The following is a 27126-nucleotide window of genomic DNA, read 5'->3' as shown; positions in this document are numbered from 1 at the left end:
ATGTGGCCTATAAGTCTGTCTCTTCTTTTAACTATATTTTTTCAAATGCTTCTTTCTTCATCTATTTGCCGCAATACCTCTTCGTTTGTCACTTTATCCACCCATCTGATTTTTAACATTCTCCTATAGCACCGCATTTCAAAAGCTTCTAATCTTTTCTTCTCAGATACTCCGATCGTCCAAGTTTCACTTCCATATAAAGCGACACTCCAAACATATACTTTCAAAAATCTTTTCCTGACATTTAAATTAATTTTTGATGTAAACAAATTATATTTCTTACTGAAGGCTCGTTTCGCTTGTGCTATTCGGCATTTTATATCGCTCCTGCTTCGTCCATCTTTAGTAATTCTACTTCCCAAATAACAAAATTCTTCTACCTCCATAATCTTTTCTCCTCCTATTTTCACATTCAGTGGTCCATCTTTGTTATTTCTACTACATTTCATTACTTTTGTTTTCTTCTTGTTTATTTTCATGCGATAGTTCTTGCGTAGGACTTCATCTATGGCGTTCATTGTTTCTTCTAAATCCGTTTTACTCTTGGCTAGAATTACTATATCATCAGCAAATCGTTGCATCTTTATCTTTTCACCTTGCACTGTTACTCCGAATCTAAATTGTTCTTTAACATCATTAACTGCTAGTTCCATGTAAAGATTAAAAAGTAAGGGAGATAGGGAACATTCTTGTCGGACTCCCTTTCTTATTACGGCTTCTTTCTTATGTTCTTCAATTATTACTGTTGCTGTTTGGTTCCTGTATTATTTAAAACTGTAGAAAATTTATTTTGTTACTAAAGTCCTTTTCGAGTAATAAAGCCAACAAAAACGCTAAAAACACAGTTCCTTCGAACCGTAAACAATATAATCATAAAATTCACAGTATGCATTTATCAGGTAATAATGTAGGCCTACTATAAAAAACAATTTTATAAGATAATGAAGCAGCTACATTCTAGATAGTTTGTTACCTGAAGTGTCACTAAAAAAAAAAAACTCATATTTAAACACGAAGGTGAATAGATATGCATGGACGTGAATGTTTGCGTAATCATGAATAATTACGTAATTGGTAGTTTTTTAACAAAAATTGCAAGATTTATTCATAATTTCCATTAGCAGGAGTAAAATAAGGTAAAAGTGAATTGAACAACTTGTTAATGTATTTGAATTGTTTATAATTTTGAAATTATTATTTATTTATCATTCTGTAATTGACTGTTTATTAATTATCAATTTATTCATTCTAATGAGTATATAGTTGTAACTTTTATAACCTAAAAAAATACATAACATAATTATTTTTGGAAGAGTTTTAAAATCTTATGAGTTGGCGGCGATTTATTTTTTAATGAAGGACACTCGGTAACTGTTCAATTTTTTTTCTAAGTACTACTAGTACCTAACAATTAAAAGGTAAAAAACAGGCATGTTACCTTAAGCTATTCATTTTTTATTTGGACCCAAAATTTGAAAAAATAACAATATGTAAACATAACATCAGTAAACATTAAATATTTGGTTATGTAACAAACTGAATTTTGAGTAAACTATAATCAAGTTTCGTTATTATTTTATCCAAAAATCTTTCTTTGATACTCTGTAAGATGTAAAATATAAATGCTGCCGCTCATGAATAAAATGATGACAATGGCCTTTTTTACTTGTTGGCGAGTTAGAAAATAGCCTATTACTCAAAAAAAATTGTTTTTTTAAATATAAAAAATTTTTTTTGGCCACTACAAAGTGAGTACTTATCATATACCAAATATCATCAAATTCAAAAATAGTGATGCACTGATCATTTATTGAATCAAAATGGAATACTCCTAAGGAGTTTTTGCCTACAAGACTGCAGAAAAGAGTTGCCTGCGTGAGACCAGCCAATAAAGACAACTGATACTGCATCATGACAATGCACCTTGTCACAGTGCACTCTCGATTAATGAGTTTTTGGCAAAGATTCCTGTAGTTCCTCAACCATCTTATTCACCTGAATTTGTCCCTGCGATTTTTCTCTGTTCCCAACTTTAAAAAACATCTCGATGGTCACAATTTCGGAAGTAGAAAATATAAAAAAAAATGTAACTGACCATCTGAAGGATATTCCGGTTTCTGAGTTCCAATACTGCTATCAAGAGTGGAAAAATTGTTTGAAGCATTGTGTGGCTTCCCAAGGGAACTATTTTTAAGGTGTAGAGTCCATGTATAATTGGATTGTAAATAAAAAGTTTTTCTGAACCAGTCTCATTACTTTATTTACAGACCTTGTATGTTTATATGAACGTTTTCCATTATTTTCACAAATAGAATAGGTTATGAAAGTCCTGGTAATACTTCGTGATACATCTGTATATATATTGCATCATTTATTTACACATACCAAAAGCTGCCAATGTTTATTTGACATTCATAAAACAAGACTTTTTCTTCTTTTATAATCTAATGATATTTTTTGGCTTGTACCTTTTCAAAACGTTTAAAACAGAAGCATTTTTTCTACCTAATATCCAAATCTATCACAAAATGTGTCCACAATTTTCAATTAAATGTCTTCTTTTCTTTATCTTTCCTGTTCAGCCTCCAAGAATTACTGTTCAGATATTACTTCAAAGGATGAATGAGGATGATATGTATGAGCGTGAATGAAGTGTAGTCTTGTACAGTCTCAGTTCGACCATTCCTGAGATGTGTGGTTAATTAAAACCCAACTACCAAAGAACACCAGTGCCCATGATCTAGTATTCAAATCTGTTTAAAAGTAACTGGCTTTACTTGAACATTGGAACTCTTGACTTCCAAATCAGCTGATCTGGGAAGACACGTTCACCACTAGACCTTTAAGTGGTGGGTCCACTTAAATATCTAACTAAAGTCTACAGTGGTTCTTCTATTGCCCCATTCTTAGTCATTTAATCAAGTATTGAATCTTTTGCCAAAATAGTTGAGCCGTTTTATCTGATACCATACTGATGTTCATGTAAGGATTTGTTGTAATAAAAATAGTTATGTAAGTCTATCAATATACAAAATTCAATAATCTTACTCAAAAATTGACACCTGATTTCCCAGTGAAAAAAGTAGAAAAAAATATCTATTACATCCATAAATTTCCTTCATATTTTCATTTCATTACTTCTTCACAAACAGACACATATTTTACTGACATTAATTTTTTTAAATCTTCCCATCAGAATATTGTAACAGGACCAATATAATGGACCAATATAATGGATTCCTTCCAATTAAGAAGAAAGTATGAGAAAATAATAATGAAAGGAATCCATAAGGAACTAAAAGGGATCCTTTTCTCAGCCTAACAGGTCCATTTAACAATCTTGTTCTTTGTAATACAGACAAATCTCTGATGGTGCATAACACAAAGCCACCAAAGAACACATGACAGTATCAAATCAGTTATTGATTGAAAGATTAATTTTGCAGACTATACCAGGCTGAAGGTGGGAATGGTAGAAAATCTCCCAATTGAACAGTTCAACCTGTGTGATCTATGAAATGAACCATTATCATTCTGAAAAATAAAACATTGTGACAGCATTCTGCACTATTTGTTTTAGATTGATCTGAAAGTATCTTCTACATTTTTTAATGAATTTTGGTTCAAGGTCCCACGATATAAAAGTTCTCTTGTGAGTTTCTGATCAGTTTAACTATCATTTTACAGTTCAGTCTTGCTTGAATTCTTTTTATTATTAATAGCAATTATCATTTAAAATTAAAAATAATTATACTTAATCTTATCACGTTCTTCTGAAACAAGAACACAATTTGCAAATGTTATACAGGTAGCATTCCCCTAAATTGAATACTAATAGTCAGTTATTGTGTATTAGAAATTAATTTTTGAATGTTACTTTATTCTTGACCTTAACCTTGACTGTTTTCATCACTAAGCGTAGATACTAAATTTGTGCAATAATATTCAAATTTATTTTCCTGCCTATATAAATCATTTTGTCATGAGAGGTCTAATCATCCATTATGTAGAATTTTTATTTTTGGTGATGACCAGTCATTCCAGTAATTTTTTTACCTACTATGACATCATCTTTACTTCTTCATTTACTTCTTTCATCCTTCCCACCGGCATTAATTATTAGTCTCCTTTTTCTATGCGTATGACCTTAGTTCCAAAAAACTACTGTGAATCTTAGATTCCATTTTATACAGAAGAATAAATTGTATTTATAGTTTTATTTTCTTAAAATTATTTTTCAACTTTTTAATTTATTGATTATCCCTCTTTGGAATATCATTTAACATAATTTGTGCAGTTAATACTAATATCTAACCTTTCTTTAATATTACATTTTAAAAATTAATATGTGTTTTTAAAATAATTTTTAAAGTAGTATACAAAATTAAAACTCACATGAATATTATAACAAAGTATTTCATAAAATATTGAATTTGTCTTTGGGAGAGCCTTGTAGACTCTTGTCACACTTGTCAATGTGAACCACTAAAAATTTTAATTAATAGTAAATGAAGCAGCAAGGCGTGCATCAAAGTTCATGAAAAATGGACAAATAAATGTCTTTGGATCTACAACAGAAGAATCAAAATCTAAATCTAATGTATTTCCAATTACATTCAACTTCATAAAAAAAAATTAGTGTGCCAGAGGTACCTGTCCAAGATTTATTTTACTTGAGACAAGACTGTGAACATCTTTGGAATCCACAACACAAAGATGGCAGTCTGTTATTTTTATTCACCAAAAAATATTAAAAAAACGACATAATGAAATCTTTTCTTGTTACTAGCTTATATAAATAAGTATGTTTCATCTGGTGTCATAGAATTGCATGTGTTACTACAATTGCCCACGGGAAAATAGGAATAATATAGTTATTAGAACGTTTCTAAAATGCAGCAGATGGTCTTGATAGTGAAAAAATATTAAAAATGCTATTTTTTAACTGAATCAGTTACCTTCAAAAAATATTATATGAAAAATTACTTAATTGACTTTTAAATTATCAAGCTTGGAGAAAAACGTTTGTGGTTGATAAAGAAGATGGGCCTTTGAGTTATACTACGAGGTTGAAGATGATTAATGATATCTCTAATTGAATATAGTTTTTAAGTTTTAAATTATCTTTTAAAAAAGATAGTATAAAGCGGATAAAAACAGAAAATTTTATAATAATGTACAGTATAATTTATTTTAGGTGTAAGAGGTAAGTTTTCTTAATGCATTTTTAAATGCCCAGAGAATGTGGGAGTGAATGGTTTATGTATTATAAAGAATTTCATTAATTCTTAACAACAAATTGCTTTTAAAAATTGTCCATCACATTTAGAATCTGGATTAATTAAATATGCTATAATCAGACTTATTATTTAAAAATTAATTAATTTTATTTATACTATTATTTTCTTTTAGAATTCTTTTGGGATGTATGAGGTGCCAATAAAAGTGATTAAGTATCTTAATGAAGTTGTGTAATTGTGTAGTAATCTACTATAATGGAATGCGACCAGAACGTGTTTTCTTAAAACAATCATAATTCTAATTCCCAGAAAGCACAGTGCAGTGAAGTGATAATCACAGGATAGTTAGTATAATTATTCACTCAGCAAAGTTAATTCTGACAGTTCTGAAATAAAAACTTAAGAAAAAACTTTAAGTAAAAAATTAAGAGAAATGACTGAATTTAGAATAAGAATGAATTTTAAGTAAATAATGATATGAGACAAAAAGCCAATAATGACAAAAAAGGGAAGAATTGAATAAGCAAAATAATACAGATATTGAGGTATGATGTTAACAGAAAATTAAAAAAGTATAAATAAAATAACAATTAGATCATCAATGGCTAGGGAAACATTTAATAGAATGAACTAAATGTAAGAAGGTAACAATTGAGAAAGTCTTACATTTGAAGGATACTTCTGGATGGATAAACATAGACACTCAAAAAAAGGGAAAAGAAAAGGTGTATGTATTTTAAAGTGCACATAGTAAAGAATAAATGGACAGACAAAATAAAAAAATTAAGAAGTAATGAGAACAGTGAACAAGAAGAGTAAACTAAAAGCGTAATAATCTGATAGAATAAATTCAGAATAGAAAAGCTAATTGGCTGGAACTTATCTTTGTAGGAGGATTTATTAAACAGTACTAGCAGGATCAGTAGAAGAAGGGAATTAATTAGCTGGCATTTCTACCACCACCACCCCATTCAGTCGCCCTAGAGCATAGACCAAATGTTCCGTGCCAAAAAACGGCTACTGTGCCTCTGAAAACGGTATAGCGACCTCGATCCTATCTGCTCCTAATGAGCTACCTAACTTGTGTGAGTGAATTAAGCAGGGTGCTGTACAGCACCCGCTTAAGTGTCCCAGTCGCTCACTTGTCAACAATAATACTAAATCGGAGAGGCGCACCCCTTGTTACAATTAAAAGTATAGAAGTTGTTATATATAAAAGGCAGCAATTTAGGCTGCCATGCCTCGGCCGCTGTATGCCAGCTAGTACCTGTCCACCATTAACAGCGCTTGGAGCTAGTTTGGCTAGTGGCCAGCCATTATCTCAAGGAAGGATTCCTACAGCAGAGCTTATGAGTCATTATTGCATTATACAACCCTTAAAATTAACGATGACGGTTGAACATAGCAACCTCATCAAGGAACTCCTACACGGTCCGACAATGCTGCTCTCGCCACATTGACTCGCCGTTTGTTAGCGGCCAAGTTTCCCCGACCTCTAAGTTCCAGGGTGGCTCGATCTCTGGCCCCCCCCAAGAGCAGGGCAGGCGAACATCATATGCACGTTCGACTGGACCTCCCCGCAGACACACAACTCATCAGCCACCAGGCGAAACCGAAACAGATATTGGTTCAGGTGTACATGGTTGGTGAGCACCTGGGCACCCGACGCCCTTAAAAACGAACTCGAGGCATACCATCCCCCCAGATCCTGTATAAAACTATACAAGGATGTTCCCTTAGTCGTGGTGTGCCATTCAAGCTGCCATGGCTCCATAGCCTCTTCCGCAGACGGGAGATGGGCAACTGAACGAAATTTTGTTCCGGTGCATCGTGATCACCGTCCCGCTCCGGTTCTGGCCCGGCTCGAATCTGCATTCCAAATGCCTCGGCCTCTCGACCTTTTCCCAACTTCCACATCACTTTTTCTTTCTTTTCCTTTTCCTGTTTAGCCTCCGGTAACTACCGTTTAGATAATACTTCAGAGGATGATATGTATGAGTGTAAATGAAGTGTAGTCTTGTACATTCTCAGTTCGACCATTCCTGAGATGTGTGGTTAATTGAAACCCAACCACAAAGAACACCGGTATCCACGATCTAGTATTCAAATTCGTGTAAAAATAACTGGCTTTACTAGGACTTAAACGCTGAAACTCTCGCCTTCCAAATCAGCTGCTTTGGGAAGACGCGTTCACCACTAAATCAACCCGGTTGAGTTTACTTCCACATGACTGCTCGAACTTTCACCACTAAATCGATTGGGAGAGCCTTTCCCAATAGGGTAGTAGCCTCGTAGGAGGTTGTTTTAAATACACCGCACTGGTGTATGATAGTATGCACTATACTATCATGGCTCTGCGCTGGGCACTCCTTAAATTTTGAAGCAGTTCTCTATTTCTTTCCAACCTGTGCGCCCAAACGGGCGCCGCGTATGCGATCATACTTTTGAAAACGCCTCGGTACACCAAGTACATTTGGCGGCCCGACAGCCGGTAATTCTTCCGAGCAATCCTCCTAAGCTTGTGCATCACAGAGACAGCGTCCGCCGCAACTTGCTTAATATGGTTACTAAAAAGCAACTTATCATCAAACAAAATACCTAGGTACTTATAACCCTTACTCGGCTGATTACACAGCCTTTATATTTAATATGGGGGTTTCAACTGCAAGATAATTTGTCTGCGCCCTTCAGAAGCATGAACTTCATCTTGGGCACAGAAATCTTTAAATTTTGAATGTCCATCCAGCCCTCGGCGGTTGACAAAGCCGCTTGCGCTCTACTTTCTAGCTGCGGTCGTGAATTGCCACAAACTAAAAGGAGACAGTCATCGGCGAAAGCCTGAGCCGTGACTCCTTCTGGGAATGTCAACCCCAGAAATCCGTCAAACACCAGGTTCCACAGCAGGGGACCGAGAACGGAACCCTGCGGGCTTCCCCTGGTGACTATTTTTAAACAGGTGAACCTGTTTAAAACAGCCGTACGGTTAGACAAGTAGTCTCTTACCACGGCCTGCAGGGCTTCGGGAACATTGCGGCGTTCCAAAGCATAGAGGACAGAACTCCAACACAAGGACGGAAATGCTGCCTCTATATCAATATAAATAGCCAAAACATATTTGCAGTTGGCGCTTTCCACCTCGGCAAAAGCATTTAAGATGTAATCCTCGGTGCCAACCCCTAGAAGAAGGGGAAAAAAAAAGCTATAAAATATTAACCAAGAAAAGGAAAGGTGCTCACACCTTCCTTTTGGTGCTCATGACAGAGTACAAGTCTTTGCACCCTACTCTTTAAGCCATTCATCATGCATATGAAAAAATTGACAAAACATCACATTTTTAATTTGAAGTTATGACTTTCACATAATCTTACATATCCCCATCAAAGCTTGTTGTCAAATTCATTCTGAGATACCGTCCTAAAATTATTTTCTACTTTTTATTGCATTTAATATAAGAGTGATTTTTAAAAAGGTTTTTTACATATTTTTTTATCAAAATCTATTCATTGTGGCTAACACTTTGTAAATGTTTATTAATATATAATATTAGTATTTTTTTTAAATATTATCTGGATGGTTATGTTTAAAGCTTAATTTATAGATTTTAGTATCATTATTTCAGACTGATGATAATTTGATTAGTATAGTTTTTACCAAAAGTACGAGTATGATTGACAATAATCATAAATTTAATTCCATTTACTATATCATCAGCAAATCGTAGCATCTTTATCTTTTCACCTTTGATACATAGAGTTCGAAAATGAATAGCTTACTACACTTGGTCTACAATGTTTTTTGTTATACTCTATAAAATAAAATTGACACTCATAAAATTTAAAAAATTTTTGAATTTCGGTGAATTTTTGTTTTAATATTTCCTTTATTAGAACAAAATAATTTTTTTTCAGCAAACGATATACCAGAACAACTAAATATTACTTACTGAGCTTTAACTAAATTCTGTAACGGTAGACTTATATACCGTATTTGCTTCGTGGATTAATATTAAAGACAGTTTAATAAAACGTAGACACATAAAGCAATCGTAGAACAAGAGAATTTTTAATAAACTTGACAAGAAAGTGATATTCTTTCCAACATATTTTTAACACAATGTAAAGTTTGTTAAATATTGCACAATATAGCCACTAATAAAATATCGAAAAAATATGGTAAATCGTTTAGGGAACAGGTTTCGCGAAAGGTCAATTCTCTCAAGGTTAAAGGTGAGTAATGCGTGTGTCTTCGACTGCATAACTGCACGAAACTTGTACGCAATCATTTATGTTTATTTTGTTTAAATTCTGTTCAGATTTTAATTAAATTTGCTGTTGATTGTAATGGCGTAGAATTTATTAAATCTTACTATTTTTATATAATTGTATATAATCTTTACTCAGTCAGATCTGTAAACAACAATAAACTGTGTACTTTTAATAATCGGTATTTTCATATATTTAAATATTTTTAGATAAATAAAACGGACTTCATTTTGTAATATAAATAACTTTTTATAAGTTAATTTATATACAGTAAGATAATTACATATTATTTAACATCGTAAGTATGAAAAAAAGGAGCCGTTCAAATTGATTAATCAGTTTAATAGTGGTGGTATAAAATTCAGTTTAAAATTGTTGTCAATTGATTTTCAAAATTGGTGTTTTTTGTTTTAAGTGGACGGCTTATTATTTTAGCTATAAAACTAACGACTATCGCCGATTAAAAGTATGCTACTTGTAATAAAACAGATTTATTATTTTACTCCTTGAAAATATCAAACCATATAAAATCAGAGAACAGAATTATTTTCACATAACAGGAAATTACTATAATATTAAAAAAAGAGAGCCTTATTATGGATATTTCCATTAAATATCTTTTTTTTTATTCATTCATTAATAACAGATTAAAAAATTGATGGCTACCATTTTTAAATTTTATCAAGTGAAATTTTATAAGGATTCTTCAAACCGATTTTGAAATAAATTTTTTTCAAAAAACACAAAATGGTGGACGTAAGGAAAATGAAGGGGAAATCCCCATTCTGTTATAGAACATTTTTTGTTAGTTTTTATATATAGAATCTAAAAATAAATAACTAGGTACACATTTTGTTACACCTTATATTTACAGAGGTATATTTTTGTGTTTAATGTTGCCTACACTGCATATTAGCGGTGACAATGTGCATCTTACAAAGATGGATATATGAATTCAAGCAGTTTGAAAAGAGCAATGAACGAAGTGTACTAGACCCTCATTGGTGATCAATCTAGAATTTAACTAACAAAAAAAAAACATAATTAATATTTATAAAATAAACTAGTTTTTATTTCCACAACCTGCCACTCCTCAAAACAAGAATAAGGAAAATACCAACAAATTGTGTACGGGTATTTTTATTATTATTAAAAATCCTGCATTTCATTGGTCTGGCTATTCCCTCTGCCATACTTTCTTATGATTGGCTATTCAACTTTGAGTTACTTAATTTGTTAACGCTTTTTCCTCATACCGATTCTTGATTACCTTGAAATTGAAATAATAATCTCAGCAGCACATGTGTTTCTTTGTTGTTTATATAAACAAATTGTTATTAATATATGTACGCGTTAAAGAAGGTCATTTTATAACCACATCATAGCGGTGATTTTGAATAAGGGTTATCTAATTTTTTTTTATCATGAATTTTTGTAAATTCATTTCAGTAATATTTATAATAAATTATATTAAAAATGTGGAATTGTTAGTACAGGTAAGTGTCTATTTATTTTTTAAATTTCATTTATGTTTAATTTTAAATTAATAATTATCTGTTTTCTTTACACCTTCACTGATAAATATGAAACAATGTGATTAAATTGTTTATTTTTTCTTTTAATTTACTATAATAAGTTTCTTAGTCCTTTTTTTATACTTCCAGAGAATTCTTTTAAGTAATAATTTAGCTTCTTCACCAGTTAAAAAAGTTAACAATAATTTAAAAAATATCTTCTGAAAACATAGTTCTATAAAATTAGAATTTGATTCATCATTTTTTCTTGAACTTGAGTGTTTTTAAAGTAAAATAAAAAAAATCAGTACCACTACACCTAAAAAAAAGATGAAAGTTCATATTAAGACATAAAAATAATAAATTTATGAAATAATAATAATAAAGCAAACATGAAGATAATAAGTAAATATAATCAGCCCAAAAAAAATTAAGAAAACATTAATGGAATTTATTTGTAAGCGTTTTATTTGTACAGAATAAGTGAAGGTGAAGAAATGAAGAAATTTTATAATTTTTCTTAATTAGTATTATTTAAAACTTCAATGAGTACTTATGGTTCTGTAAAGAAATAGAGAATTATTTAATATTATTTTTTAAAAATTGAAGCGAAATCTTTTCAATGGATATGTAATTTAATGAAAATATCCATGGAACCATAATAAGGCCCAATCTTCTATCTTAAAGTCGTTTCTGTTACGTAAAAATAATTTTGTCCTCTAATTCTATAAGGTTGGATATTGTTATATTCAGGAGTAAATAACAAATTTATTTTGCCATAAGTAGCATATTTTTCTAGATAAATTCATCAATAAATGATCCAAGCAATGATCTTCTGTTAGCCTGTTAAATTATATCATGAAAAAAAATTTATTCTCTTTTTTTGAAAAATCACCAAGATATTGTACATCTGAAAATATCTTCTGAAAACATATATATATATATAATTAGGATGTGAATCATCGTTTTTACTTCCTTGTACGAAGTAAAGGAAAAATTTATGTTTTCATATTTCAACGGAAATATCCATTTTGACCATCCCTGAATCCATTTTAACTAGTTTCAGCGTGAAGTCTGTATTTATGTATGTATATATCTCGCATAACTCAAAAACAATTAGCCGTAGGTTGTTGAAATTTTGGATTTGGGATTGTAACATCTAGTTGTGCACCTCTCTTTTTGATTGCAATCAACAAAACCAAAAGTGTCCAAAAAACCCAAAATCCAAAACAATTTGGATTTGGACGTTTTCTTAACTGCAATAGTAAGTCCTCATTGAGAGATTTTCAATTATATATCGTAAGTGGTACTTATTTTCATTGGTTCCAGAGTTGTAGCCAAATAAAATTTTTATTAATGAAATATTTGGTTTTACAAAGGGAAGGCACATCGGTTCAAATCAGACTTCATTTCCATTTTTTTAACTTTTTTTTTTAATTTAAATATGCTGATTTATTAATAATTATTTATAATTAGTTTACAATAGATAATAATTCAATAATAACAATTAAAAAAAAAAACGATATGAAAAATATCAGAAGTTATTAATGAAATAAATTTTTTTGTACTTTTCATTAAAAAAAAAAATGTGTATATGAAATTTAATAAGTATACAAGTAAGTCATGTGATGTTCATATCAGATTGGGTGAAACCAAATCTGATATACGGTCACCACATTCGTTTTTATTTTCGTTTTGTTGATGGCTACATCATAATGATTTTAAAAAACATAGTATTAGATAGATATAAGACTTACATTTATTTAAACAGTAATAAAAGGACTTTTACTCTATCTTGATATTTCAAGTAAGATTGTTGAATTGATAATTCAATAATTGTATAAATATTTGATGTTAATAAAAACTAATATTTTAGCATTAGTATAACTGTCCACTTTATTAAAGAATTTGAGGATTGTAACTCACTTACAAATGAAATAAGTGTAAATAAAATGCAGCAAAAAATGTGTATATGTAATGTAATAGACATACAAGAAAGTCATGTAGTTTCCACATCAGATTTTTTTTTAAACTTGAGAGTTTTTAAAGGAAAATAAAAAAGTCAGCATGACTACATCTAAAAAAAATGATGAAATTTCATATTTATACAAAAAATAATAAATTTATGGAAATAATATGAAATATTTGTGGAATACTATAATGACTAATTTAGCCTTTAAGTAATGTTCTTAGTTAGTGAGTACGGCTGGCCTATTTTTGAGTTTACCTCATTGGTATTTAGGAGATCTACCAATAAATTTAATCGATTTTTGCAAGAATTCAATGTTTTTTATTTATTCTATGAATAGAAATATATTAAATATATATAATATAATATAATGACTAATTTAGTCTTTAAATGGTGCAATGTTTTTACGATAGTAATAGTATTCTCACTCAGTGAGTGTGGCTTATTTTTTTTGTTAATCTAATTGGTATTTAGGAGCTGTACTTTTTTTTTGTCTTCAATCATTTGACTGGTTTGATGCAGCTCTCCAAGATTCCCTATCTAGTGCTAGTCGTTTCATTTCAGTATACCCTCTACATCCTACATCTCTAACAATTTGTTTTACATATTCCAAACGTGGCCTGCCTACACAATTTTTCCCTTCTACTTGTCCTTCCAATATTAAAGCGACTATTACAGGATGCCTTAGTAGGTGGCTGATAAGTCTGTCTCTTCTTTTAACTACATTTTTCCAAATGCTTCTTTCTTCATCTATTTGCCGCAATACCTCTTCATTTGTCACTTTATCCACCCATCTGATTTTTAACATTCTCCTATAGCACCACATTTCAGAAGCTTGTAATCTTTTTTTCTCAGGTACTCTGATTGTCCAAGTTTTACTTCCATACAAAGCTACACTCCAAACATACACTTTCAAAAATCTTTTCCTGATATTTAAATTCATTTTTGATGTAAGCAAATTATATTTTAGACTGAAAGCTCATTTTGCCTGTGCTACTCAGCATTTTATATTGCTCCTGCTTCATCCATCTTTAGTAATTCTACTTCCCAAATAACAAAATTCTTCTACCTTGATAATCTTTTCTTTTCCTATTTTTATATTCAGTGATCCATCTACATTATTTCTACTATATTTCATTACTTTCATTTTGTTCTTGTTTTTATTTTCATGTGATAGTTCTTGCATAGGACTTCATCTATGCCGTTCATTGTTTCTTCTAAATCCTTTTTACGCTCAGCTAGAATTACTATATCATCAGCAAATAGTAGCATCTTTATCTTTTCACCTTGTACTGTTACTCCGAATCTAAATTGTTGTTTAACATCATTAACTGCTAGTTCCATGTAAAGATTAAAAAGTAACGTTGATAGGGAACATCCTTGTCGGACTTCCTTTCTTATTACGGCTTCTGTCTTATGTTCTTCAATTGTTACTATTGCTGTTTGGTTCCTGTACATGTTAGCAATTGTTCTTCTATCTCTGTATTTTAACCCTAATTTTTTTAAAATGCTGAACATTTTATTCCAGTCTACGTTATCGAATGCCTTTTCTAGGTCTATAAACACCAAGTATGTTGGTTTGTTTTTCTTTAATCTTCCTTCTACTATTAATCTGAGGCCTAAAATTGCTTCCCTTGTCCCTGAGCTGTACTAATAAATTTAATCAATTTTTGCAAGAATCCAATTTTTTTCTTGGTTTATTGCATGAGTAAAAATAAATGCTTTTCTGTAGACTTCATTCTCTGTTTTGTCAATGTTAAATCTTATTTGTATTTTATAACAAAAGTTTGTAATTTAAATAAATTCCACATTGCCAATTTCATATTTACTGGATGACAGCAACTCTGAATAATCCACACAAATAAACACTCATCTCGTCATTACTATTCATTTTATTAAAATGTTTAAGAATTGTTTGTCTGTCTTCAACTGGAACAGTGTCAAAATATTTTATTTATTTGCATCAGTAATCATCACCTCTTGATAATTAAATCTTTTTGCTAACATCAGTTTTACTAACCATTAATTTTCCATAGCTTTATGTTTTTTAGATTGAGTATTTCTATAGTTTCCTTCACTCTCATTATGAATCATAATACTCATAATATAAAATGAAAACTATTTGATAAAAATAAAACAAACAACGAAACTGAATAACAACAAACATAGCATGTGTTCAGAATATAACTATTAGATTAATTTATTAGTTAAGTGTAGTTAATAGTTAAACTGTATTATGAATAATGATAATTTTCATGAAAATAAGTGAATATATGTGAATATTTAGAACACAGAGGAAACTAGTAGACTAATCTCCTTCTTTGCAAATTTAATGGATTAAACAGCCCTTCTTTGGTCTTTCAAAGTTTTACAATAAATCTGTTACTTGCAACTGAATTCATTTTTCACTACATTAAATAGACAGGACATCTTTAAAATGCTCTTCTTGCAGATCCACAATGATTTTTAATGATCTGCATCATTAAAGATCTGCAAGTATCTTTAAGATGTTAGTGGATCACCTTAAAGAAGCTCTTGATGTGATGAAACAAAAATCATAAAAAACCTCTTTGGATAAATTTCCTTTTTCCCCTGAACCTTTAATTTAACATTTATGAAAAATGGCAGACTGTATAAGAAACAGTTGTGGTATGAAATACATCCTTATTAGTGAAACTCTTCTTGATAAAACTCTATTCCACTCTACTCTTCTTCATAAAACATGAATATTATTATCTTTATTCCTTGGAAAGTAGCTACGAAGATCATTATTCAGGGGAAATCTAGTCATTTTCTGATGACAAAGTGGATAAAATATAAATACACAGCAAGACCAAAGTATACTTCATCATATGAAGCCCTTACAAATAGAATTACATAATCAAAGTCTACATAAAATCTTGATGGGTTTTTTACACCTTCTTTGTGGCAAGTTATACCAAAAAATCATGCCATATGAAGTAAAAGATTGAAATTTTGCAAAGAAAACTGTTATATATTTTTTTAAATTTAATTGAAAAATAATTCAGGTAAGACTTTTGATAATTTTTTATGTGGTTTTCCCAGTTCTACATATGTAACGTAGTAGTGTCTATAAAATTCAAAAATATTTGAAAATTGTAAAATAAGTAATATTAACAAGAATAGATGTATAACAAATGTACAAGAATAATAATATATTACAAGAATTTTATAAAATAATATATGTTTTTTTTTTATAATTTTAAATTGTATTTTATCATTTCAGCCACAGAGAAGTAATGTTGCTTCAAATAAAAAAAAGAATATAGATCAGCCTAATTTTAATTCTCCAGACAAGCCCTTAAAAGATGAAACTGAAAGAAATTCCAGACTAAGAACTCTTTTAGAGGATGATATTGGCTTAAAATCTAATGAATATAATGAGGAAAATGTTGATTCATTGATGACCATGTTTCGTTCAATTCGTCAAACGAAGGTAAATCTTTATCAATTTTTTATTAGAAATACAGGTAGAAATTTTATAATAACATTGAAATAATTATCAATAAACCTCTAATTTCTTCAAATGAACAATTAGGAAAAATTTCCTAATTGTTCATTAGGAAAAATTTTCAAAATCTGCTTAAAAACCAACAACTGTTGAATGTGTTTGTGCCTCATCCATTTTTATATCTGCATGTAGTACAGTCCAAACTTGGTAACTAAAATCTTATTAGTCAATTAAACAGATCATTTCATTTTTTTAAATTTTTTTCCTTTTTATAAAATAAAACATTTTTGAACAGAAAAATAACAAATATTTAACCAATACTTTTTGAAGCTCTAAATTTCCATCCTAAGTTTACAGCTCTAAAATGAGCTGAATTTCAAATAGGTGAGGTAAATTATTGTAAATTAGCTCAAACATAATTTCCTACTTCTGAAATAGTCAACTTACTCCAACTGTTTTCCTTCTTTCTTTAATAGCTGTATTTGTTATTCAGAGGTTCTTCAAAGAATTAATTATGGAAGAAGGTACCATTGGTACCTTCACGTTTACATGAATGATTGTGTTATAATGTATATTTTTGATTCCAACTTATTTTGATTTTTAGACATATGTATATTGCAATAAAGAAATTACTGTATTTTGTTCAGTTCGTTTACATTCTTGGCTGGTGCTGTTCATTATGTTTTTCTCTTCATAAACATTTTAAAAAAAGTGTATAATATACTTTATTCAAGTTTTAAAAAATGTACATTTATAATTTCTCCCTCTATGAATCATGAGACCTTATCATTGGTGAGGGGGCTTGAGTGCTCAGTGAAACAGAATAGCTGGACTGAAGGTGCAACCATATCGGAGAGGTATCTGTTGAGAGCCAGACTAAGGAATGATTCCTGAAAGAGGGCAGCAGCTCTTTCAGTAGCTGTTCCTCAAGGTATAGATTAGGACAACTTAAACGGCCATATCAACATCACTCAATCCTCTGAAACTGCGCAGCTAAAAGCAATGGAAAACTATAGCTTTTTTTCCAAGAAAATGTAGCTCTGGATTTTCGTATAAAAATGATGGAGGTGCCTTCCTTGGTAAACTAATTCCCCGTTCGGTCTCCGAGTAGGGACTACTAAGTAAGAGGACACCAGAAAATTAAAAAATAACATTTTACGAGTCAGAGCGTGGAAAGTTAGAAGTCAAAAAAGGTTGGTAGGTTAGAAAATTTAAAGAGGGAAATGGATAGGATAAATGTACATGTAGTAGTAATTAGCGACGTTCGGTGGAAAGAGGAAAATAACTTTTGGTTAGGTGATTTTAGAATAATTACCTCAGCTTCAAATAATGGGCAGGCAGGAGTAGGTTTCATAATGAACAAGAAGATAGGGAAGAGAGTAGAATATTTCAAAATGCATAACGATAGAATCATTGTAATAAGGATAAAATCAAAACCTAAACCGACAACGATTGTTAATATCTATATACAAGCGCCCATGATGATGGAGAGGTAGAGTGTGTATACAAAGAAATTGATGAAGCAATTAAACACATAAAAGGAGATGAAAATTTAATAAAGTTGGAGATTGGAATGCAAGCACTGGAAAAGGCAAGGAAGGAAATATAGTGGATGAATACGAGCTGGGCAAAAGGAATGTTAGAGGGGACCGACCTATAGAGTTCTGCACGAAGTATAATTTAGTAATTGCCACCACCCAGTTTCAAAATCATAACACATGGAAAAAGCCAGCTGATACTGCAAGGTATCAGGTAGGTTATATCGTGGTTAAGCAAAGATTTAGAAATCAACTCATCGACTGCAAAACTTGCAATTGACATTGATAGCGATCATAATTTATTGTTAATAAAATGTAGATTGGTTGTTAAAAACCTGAAGAAAAGGTGTCAGATGAATCGGTGGAATTTAGAGAAGCTTGAGAAAGAGGAGATAAGGAAGATTTTTGAGGAGAACATCGCAAGAGGTCTGAGTAAAAAAGATAAGGTAGAAAATGTAGAAGAAGAATGGAAGAATGTTAAAAGGAAATTCATAAATCAGTAGAAGCGAACTTAGGCGGAACAAAGAGAACTGGTAGAAAACCTTGGATTTCAGACGATATATTGCAGCTGATGGATGAACGTAGAAAATATAATAATGCTAGTGATAAAGAAAGTAAATGGAACTATTGACAATTAAGAAATACTATAAACAAAAAGTGCAAACTACCAAAAGAAGAGTGGATTAAAGAAAAGTGTTCAGAAGTGGAAAGAGAAATGAACATTAGTAAAATACATGCAGCATACAGGAAAATTTTGTGGTACATAAATTAAAATCTAAAATGTGTTAAACAAAAATGGTGCACTGATATATAATATGAAAAGCAAAGTCAATAAGTGGGTGGAATATATTGAAGAGTTATACAGAGGAAATGAATTAGAAAATGGTGTTGTAGAGGAAGAAGAGGAAGTCGTAGAGGATGAAAGGGGAGAAACAATACTGAGATCTGAATTTAAGACAGCATTAAAAGATTTGAATGGCAGAAAGGCTCCTGGAATAGATGGAATACCTGTAGAATTATTGCACAGTGCAGGTGAGGAAGCGATTGATAGATTATACTAGCTGATGTGTAATATTTATGAAAAAGGAGAAGTTCTGTCAGACTTCAAAAAGAGTGTTATAATCATGATACCAAAGAAAGCAGGAGCAGATACATGTGAAGAATACAGAACAATTAGCTTAACTAGCCATGCATAAAAAATCTTAACTAGAATTCTGTACAGAAGAATTGAGAGGAGAGTGGAAGAAGTGTTAGGAGAAGATCAATTTGGTTTCAGGCAAAGTATAGTGATAAGGGAAGCAATTTTAGCGCTCAGATTAATAGTAGAAGGACGATTAAAGAAAAACAAACCAACATACTTGGCATTTATAGACCTAAGAAAGGCATTCAATAGCTTAGACTGGAATAAAATGTTCAGCATTTAAAAAAAATTAGAGTTCAAATACAGAGATAGAACGATTGCTAACATTTACAGGAACCAAACAGCAACATTAATAATTTAAGAACATAAGAAAGAAGCCGTAATAAGAAAGGGAGTCCGACAAGGTGTTCCGTATCCCCATTACTTATTAATCTTTACATAGAACTAGCAGTTAATAATGTTAAAAAACAATTTAGATCTGGAGTAACAGTACAAGGTGAAAAGATAAAGATGCTACGATTTGCTGATGATATAGTAATTCTAGCTGAGAGTAAAAAGGATTTAGAAGCAACAATGAATGGCACGGATGAAGTCCTATGCAAAAACTACCGCGTGAAAATAAACAAGAACAAAACGAAAATAATGAAATGTAATAGAAATAACAATGATGGGCCACTGAATGTAAAAATAGGAAGAGAAAAGATTATGGTAGAAGAATTTTGTTATTTGGGAAGTAGAATTACTAAAGATGGACGAAGCAGGAGTGATATAAAATGCTGAATAGCACAGGCAAAACGAGCCTTCATTCAGAAATATAATTTGTTTACATCAAAAATTAATTTAAATGTCAGGAAAAGATTTTTGAAAGTATATGTTTGGAGCATAGTTTTATATGGAAGTGAAACTTGGACGATCGGAGTACCTGAGAAGAAAATATTAGAAGCTTTTAAAATGTGGTGCTGTGGAAAATGTTAAAAATCAGATGGGTAGATAAAGAGACAAATGAAGAGGTGTTGCACCAAATAGATGAAGAAAGAAGCATTTGGAAAAATATAGTTAAAAGAAGAGACAGACTTATTGGCCACATATTAAGGTATCCTGGAATAGTCGCTTTAATATTGGAGGGACAGAAAAAATTGTGCAGGCAGGCAACATTTGGAGTATGTAAAACAAATTGTTAGGGATGTAGGATGTTTGGGGTATACCAAAATGAAACGACTTGCACTAGATAGGGAATCTTGGAGAACTGCATCAAGCCAGTCAAATGACTGAAGACAAAAAAAATTTTTAATTTAAATAGATGAGTACCTACTCTCTGGTTAACAATTAAACATAAAAATAACTGTATAGATTTACTGTAAAATAAATTAAAAAAATTTGTTTGTTACACTATATAATTTTGTTTTTTACAAATAAGTTCTACACTACAATATTGTTAATTTAAATTTAACTCTTTCAACAAAACAGTGAAGAAAATTGAATAATATAAATCTTTTAAAACCCTATTTCAAATTTTTCAGTCATCTTTGCTACCATCCTCAATGACTGGTGCTGCTTTTTTAGATTAGCATCAGCTGATTACACTGTTGACTTTTTTTTTAATACAAGTCACAAATCTACCAATGCTATCAAGAATCTTGATATTTGACATACACATACGAAATGATCATTTCTTAATACACTTGAACATTATACAGTACTCAAAAATACACAATAATGATATATTAAAGAACAGACACAATTATTCAAGCTGCACACTTTTCTATAAAATTCTTAGTAGGACTGTCTAATAAAAAAAATAATAAAAACCGCCTGCAGATGATGTGACTGTAAAACTATCAGCAATACTCACTGAAGATGACTAAAAATGTGATTGAAAATGTTTTGAAGATTTTTAAGTACATTTTATTATGCACAATTTAGTTTGCTGTTTCATTACAAAATTTTAAATCTCAAATTAATACTGTAAATCATAAACAAGTGCAGTGCAAAAAAGAATAGTATTGTATCATTGAACAGCATTTAAATCTTACCAAATCTAAATTTCAGTAACTCAAACAAAACCATTTCTCTTCAACTTCAAGTTACCAAGATTTGACTATTTACAGTAGAACCAAGTAAACAATGCCAGCCTCCATGGCACGTGTGGTAGCATCTCGACCTTTCATCCGGAGGTTCTGGGTTCAAATCCCAGTCAGGCATGGCATTTTCATACACACTACAAATCATTTTTCTCATCCTCTGAAGCAATACCTAATGGTGGTCCCAGAGGTTTAAAAACAAAAAGTAAAGTAAATCTGGCAAGCAGAAAAAATGTGAACTAAAGACTTCTAGACTGCCAGTTGATGCAAAAGTATGGTTACAAAGCAACTATTATAGCTATTGCGTAGTGTATTTATTATATATTTTTATTTTATTTCTTTATTATTATTACTTGTATTCAGTACAAATGTTATTATTTAATTTTACATTATTTATTTAAAGAGTTTTAAGTTATTAAATTTAGTTTATTAGTTATTCTATTTATGGTCAATCACATTACTTTTTAGTATTTATTTTATGTTATGACTGTAAACAAAGTCAAGTTTACAAATATGTTAAAACCATATATTCATAGTTAAGGTAGAAATATTATTAGCAATAATTTAAAATGCTTTGATGGAGAGAAAAAGCAGGTAGATTACTTCTTCTGGTTCAATTGCAAGCTGCTACCTCACATTTTTTGTGCATGTTTTTTGTTAAGTTGGTTGCACTGTAGATTATTATTGATCACAGTGCTGTACCAATCTAGTTGCAATATTAATTTGATCCTTTAGTTTAATGATTTTTTTTTTATTACCTGTTTACACAAGTTAAATAATGATCTTAGCATTAGAAAATATAAAAATGTTCTCACACTGTAGGTGAAGAATAAATATACAAAGTGAGACAGGAAAACCTTTTTTTTTTTAGAATTAAGTAACACAGTAATTACAAAGAGCTCATTTTTATTCATATGCTAGATTTAGGCCTACATGTAGTCATTATTACTGAAAAATCAATTTTCAACTTACAGTAATGTTAAATGCGGAAAATAACATCTTCCAAATGTCATTCATTATTGTCCACGTGCTGCACTTACTGCTGGTGTCAGTCACTGAAATTTATCATTACATTCTGCAGCATGCATCCCATTATAGCTGCCACCTTGGGTTGAATTGCTGCCTTTAGTTCACATAATGAATGTGGTTTTCAGTGTACACTTTGGATTTTAGATAATCCTATAGGAAGAAGTCAAATATGAAAAGACTGGATAAACAGGACGGCTAGAGAGAAATTAAATGTTCTTGAAGCATCCACCTCAACACTTCTACCAGAATTTTAGTTGTGTGTGCAGTTGCTCTATCCTTTGGAACTGCAATTCATTTCAGTTTATCTGCTTTCTATGAGGTTCTGTACTCACTGTTCTGACCATCTTCACAAAAATTCAGGTTGTCCCTACCATACTGTGTATGTGTGTATGAACTGACCCATGTGTATAAAGTAGATGCTCATGAAGCTGTCTTGGATTTGTATCAGAACAGTACTAGAAGTTCTGTTTATTAACACAACCCAACAGATGGAAATGGACTTTGCTATTCATGAGGATTATTCATCATTTTCAACAATGTGTCTGTGAAAACTCAGCATTGTTCCGAGTCATGAGGAGTCAATTGTTGAACAACCATCAGTTTTTAGGGGTGGTATTTCTAGTCAGAATTCAGTATTATTTTGGCAGTTTGATTGGGAATGTTCAGAGCAGAGGAAGTCAACATACTGAACGCAGAGGGCTACCTTCAGTTGCCTGCTTTACCTGTTCAGTCTTCTCTGGTGTTTGTACTGATCTTGGCCTTCCCAATGGTTTTCTTTTTTATGTTCATACTGTCATTTTGAAATTCTTCAGCCACAACATGAATAATAATAATAATAATAATAATAATAATAATAATAATAATAATAATAATAATAATAATAATAATAATGTGTTTATTAATTACAAAAATATACATTACAAAAGAATTATGAAATACAATGAAACAAAAAATATCACTAATTTGGTCTTCTTACTTCTAGATTATCTAAATACATTTGGGATAACCCTAAGGTATCTGCCAGGTTAGCTTAATTTTGAAAATTACACCCCCCTCCTTTATTAAGTAAGAAATCCAAATCAAATAATACTTTGCCCAAGAAATTTTCCTTTTAATTACCAGCTCAGCTAATTTCTTTTGTAATCTATCGATGGTTAAGAGTAAAGGTTTTATAATATATTTGAGATTTAACGTTAGCATCTGCAAAAACAAAAGGCTAGACTTTGACACAAGATACAAAATGTGGTTAGGAGTAGACCAAGATAATAAATATATTTTTTTTTAAAAGAAATGCTAAAATGCTTCTACTTCATCACTTTGTCAGTACCTCCCATACTTGGCTCCCATATTTAATTATTGCTTTACAAACTGCTTCAAAAATGTTATCTTTAATCATAACTGGAATGTTATCTTTAATCATAAAATTTTTTCATGTACTATTCAGTGCATATTTAGTCACAGATCTCCTTCTTTAAAATGTAGTCCAAAAGATAGATTGGGTGTAAAAGTAACCCCTAAATATTTATAACTATTGACTTAGTCAATTTTGACCTTTCTAAACTTCCTCCTCTCACAGGATCCCAGAAATCACCACAACGAGACATCATAAGTTCTCACTTTAAAAGATTTATGTTCTACCTCTCACAATACGTTTTGAATCAATTAATCTAACTTTGAAGTAATTTGGGTTCTGAAGCCAGTAACATCCTATCATCAGCATAAAGAAGTAACCTAACATTCAAATTCCCGATCCAAAACCTCCCTTCTACTGCGTTATGGAGATCAGTCACAAATAAGGCAAACGGCAATCCCCTGTCTAACACCATTTCCCTGAGAAGATTTTCCACAATATGATTTCTTATGAGAAGGTTTAGTACCTTGATGGCCAACACTGAAATGCCAATAGAACTTTCTCTGCATGAGCATGATAGAGTTGTTGTTTTTGAAACACATTTCCTCAGTGAAAGCACAGCATTTACCCTGGATCCATGATGACTGAAATGACAGCTAGTGAGGAGTGCAGTCTCAATACCTTACTCTCCTACAATCTCCACCATATGCACAATAACCAATTAAATACAATCAGGTTTTTCTGCCCTACCCCATATTTGCATAACTTCTGTTTGTAAGCAAACCTCACATACTATTTTTGAAAAAAAAAAATAAAAGCCATGTTTGTGCTAGATACTAATACATTAAAATTCAACCATACTTCTAAAGTTTTTTGCTATATTCAAGTTAGAATACAACCATAAATGTTACAAAAAGTTGTTGGTATTTCCAAGTTTTCACTCCCCTGAAAATATGGATAAAGACAGCGAATATTCATAGGCCAAACCCCAAACACATTTACACTCCCTATTGCAATTGCTATTCTTTCTAAATAAGTAAAGCCATGTTCCTCTGAAGTATTAATTATACAAATTTTTTTACACTGACTTGGACAAATTTTATAAAGTATATTATACTATTGGTTCTTTTGTTAGTATAAAATCAGAATTTGTTTAATTTATTGCCTTTTACAGAAATAATTGAACATAATACTTTCAAAGTAGCTCTTAAAATATAATAAATGTTTTAATTAATTTTAAAAGTTATAAACAAAATTTAAAAAATAAATTATGGAGAAATAAAATTTTAAAAGTAAATATATTTAAAGAACCAAATGCTTTTTTATGCTATATATATTCTCATCAGTTTAATTGCCATCACTTTCAAATGAGAAGTCATTTTGCTAATCAATACAATTAGCTAACCTACTTTATCTAAATTTCAGTATAATTTATTTTATTTAATAAGCTCATTATTTGTACGTTTTAATTTTTTTTTTTTTTAGGGCAGAAATATAGACCTAGACAAAGAATGTCAAGAAAAAGGAATCATGGATAAAAGTATGTACCATTACCTTTTATTCTTAACTCATAATTATATCTTATTAACAGTTTGTTTTGCTGTCAGATAATTAAGCTGAGTAACCTTGAAGCTTTTCTTTATAAAAGATATCATAGACTAATTTATACTTAATGTATTAAGAAATAGAATAAATACTTTATGCAATTATTAATAAAAATTCAAGAAGATTTGTAAATTATTTTAAAGTATTGCTGTAACTCTTGCTTTCAACAGGTGCAAGTTACATTTTTTCTTTTTTTTTTTTTGATTTTAATAGGCAATTAATAGCTATTATTGGTTGAATATAAAAAGCATTAATGTCAAGCTTGGAATACATTTCTTCATAAATTTTATAAATAACAAAAAAAGAGGTACTGAAAAAATCAAGCAACACAAAATTCTGTAAAGATGAAAAAATAGCATTTTGGCCCAAAAATTCTCTAGAATTTAGTGGACTTTATTAACTCTAGCTCTGAACTTCTTTGTTTAACATTTGGAAAAATTGAAATATGAGTTACTGGTATTGAAACTGTTATTTTTGAAAACATTCTACTCTCAGAGTTAAGTACAAGAAAAGTTACTTATTTGAAGTTTGGTATCCACATATCATCTTTAAAAAATGTAAAACAGTTGTTTAATCAACTACTTTCTAAAGGATATAAAAACTCAGCACACTTGGTAGTTATTTTTTCTTTAGGATAAACCAATGCTCTTTACTACATCTGTCATTAAAATACAGATCATATAGTCTTAACAAAGGTAATTCTATTAAAATCTATACACTAAACAATGTAATAGATGTTAGAAAAACGTAAAATAATGAATAAACTATAGTAAAAGATTTAAAACATGCTTATTAGGCAAATAGCTATGTATATATTTGGGTATCATATTACTCAACTAAACTATTAATAGTGTTATGTTTTAATAGAGAAAAAACTCAGTCTTATAATTTAATTTAATTTTTATTAAATGCTTATATTATTTTGTTGAGAGTTTGCTTACAAGATTATTTTTTCTTTATTTTATTCATTTGTTTTTGCTTGTTATTATTGAATAATTTTTTTTTTAATTCTTTACCACAGAAAGTGTAGCACTCCAAATTACTGAAAAGATTGACTCATTAAACATAATGGATAAAAGGGTAAGATGAGTTAAAATATGAATTCTTACTTTAAATAAATTTCAGTATTTTTAGGTTAAATTTGTATTACTAATGCCATTATTTATGTAAATGTATATTTTTTTTTTATTTGCTATGAGGTTATCTGTAAGTTTGAAAAAAGAAAGTATTTATATAAATTCAAAAATGTTACAAAAATAACCTAAAAATACATTTTATTTATTTATGTATACCAGGTTTCACAGTGACATGATGTCAACAGTACTCTGTAGAGATGCCAAGGTATCTGTGCGCAGTCTGGCATGTAAAGTATAAATGTACCGGTAAATGTCTAGTCTTAAACAGACTGAGGCCAACCACTCTTGAGACGTGTGGTTAATTGAAACCTGACCATCAAGGAACACCAGTATCCACAGTCTAGCATTCAAATCCATACAAAAGCAACTATTTTTACAAGAATTCAAACCTTAGAACTCTCAACTTCAAAAATCAGCAGATTTTGCAATGATGAGTTTAACCACTAGTCTAACCCGGCAAGTTAAAACATTAAAATAACAAGTTTAATTACTTTCCAATTTATACAAAAAGCTTTTTCAAATCTAAGGGATTAATCATCTCTTGTAGTAACATTCTTTATCAACTAATACATTACTGTTTTTTATTTGTAGAAACTGATAGTTGATGTGATCACCATTTTTAAATATTGGTTATATTTTAACTAACTATTGAAACACCAATTTAAATAATCCATCATGTCCAAAATTTACCTTTTCATTCGTAAATGTGCCTTTAGATTTGTTATTTTTTATGTTCTTTAATATTTTAAAAATCTTATTTCAAAGGACCAATTAGTTTTATGTGCATC

General features: G+C 30.4%; 1 protein-coding gene across 1 annotated transcript in view; it reads left to right on the top strand.

The window, feature by feature from the left end:
* Window positions 1-10843: 10843 nt before the first annotated feature.
* The window catches only part of LOC142331121 (uncharacterized), a 64419-nt gene continuing 48136 nt past the window's right edge, over window positions 10844-27126 (top strand). Inside the window, exons 1-4 of the mRNA XM_075376804.1 lie at window positions 10844-10998; window positions 16233-16442; window positions 25083-25137; window positions 26224-26282. Of these exons, the coding sequence (XP_075232919.1) occupies window positions 10927-10998; window positions 16233-16442; window positions 25083-25137; window positions 26224-26282 (396 nt within the window). The 5' untranslated portion in view covers window positions 10844-10926. The remainder of the gene's footprint in view (window positions 10999-16232; window positions 16443-25082; window positions 25138-26223; window positions 26283-27126) is intronic.

The sequence above is a fragment of the Lycorma delicatula genome, chromosome 10, assembly GCF_047948215.1.
Source record: "Lycorma delicatula isolate Av1 chromosome 10, ASM4794821v1, whole genome shotgun sequence".
Lineage (NCBI taxonomy): Eukaryota > Metazoa > Arthropoda > Insecta > Hemiptera > Fulgoridae > Lycorma > Lycorma delicatula.
The sequence above is the reverse complement of the archived record's forward strand: the minus strand, read 5'-3'. Positions and strand labels throughout refer to the sequence as shown.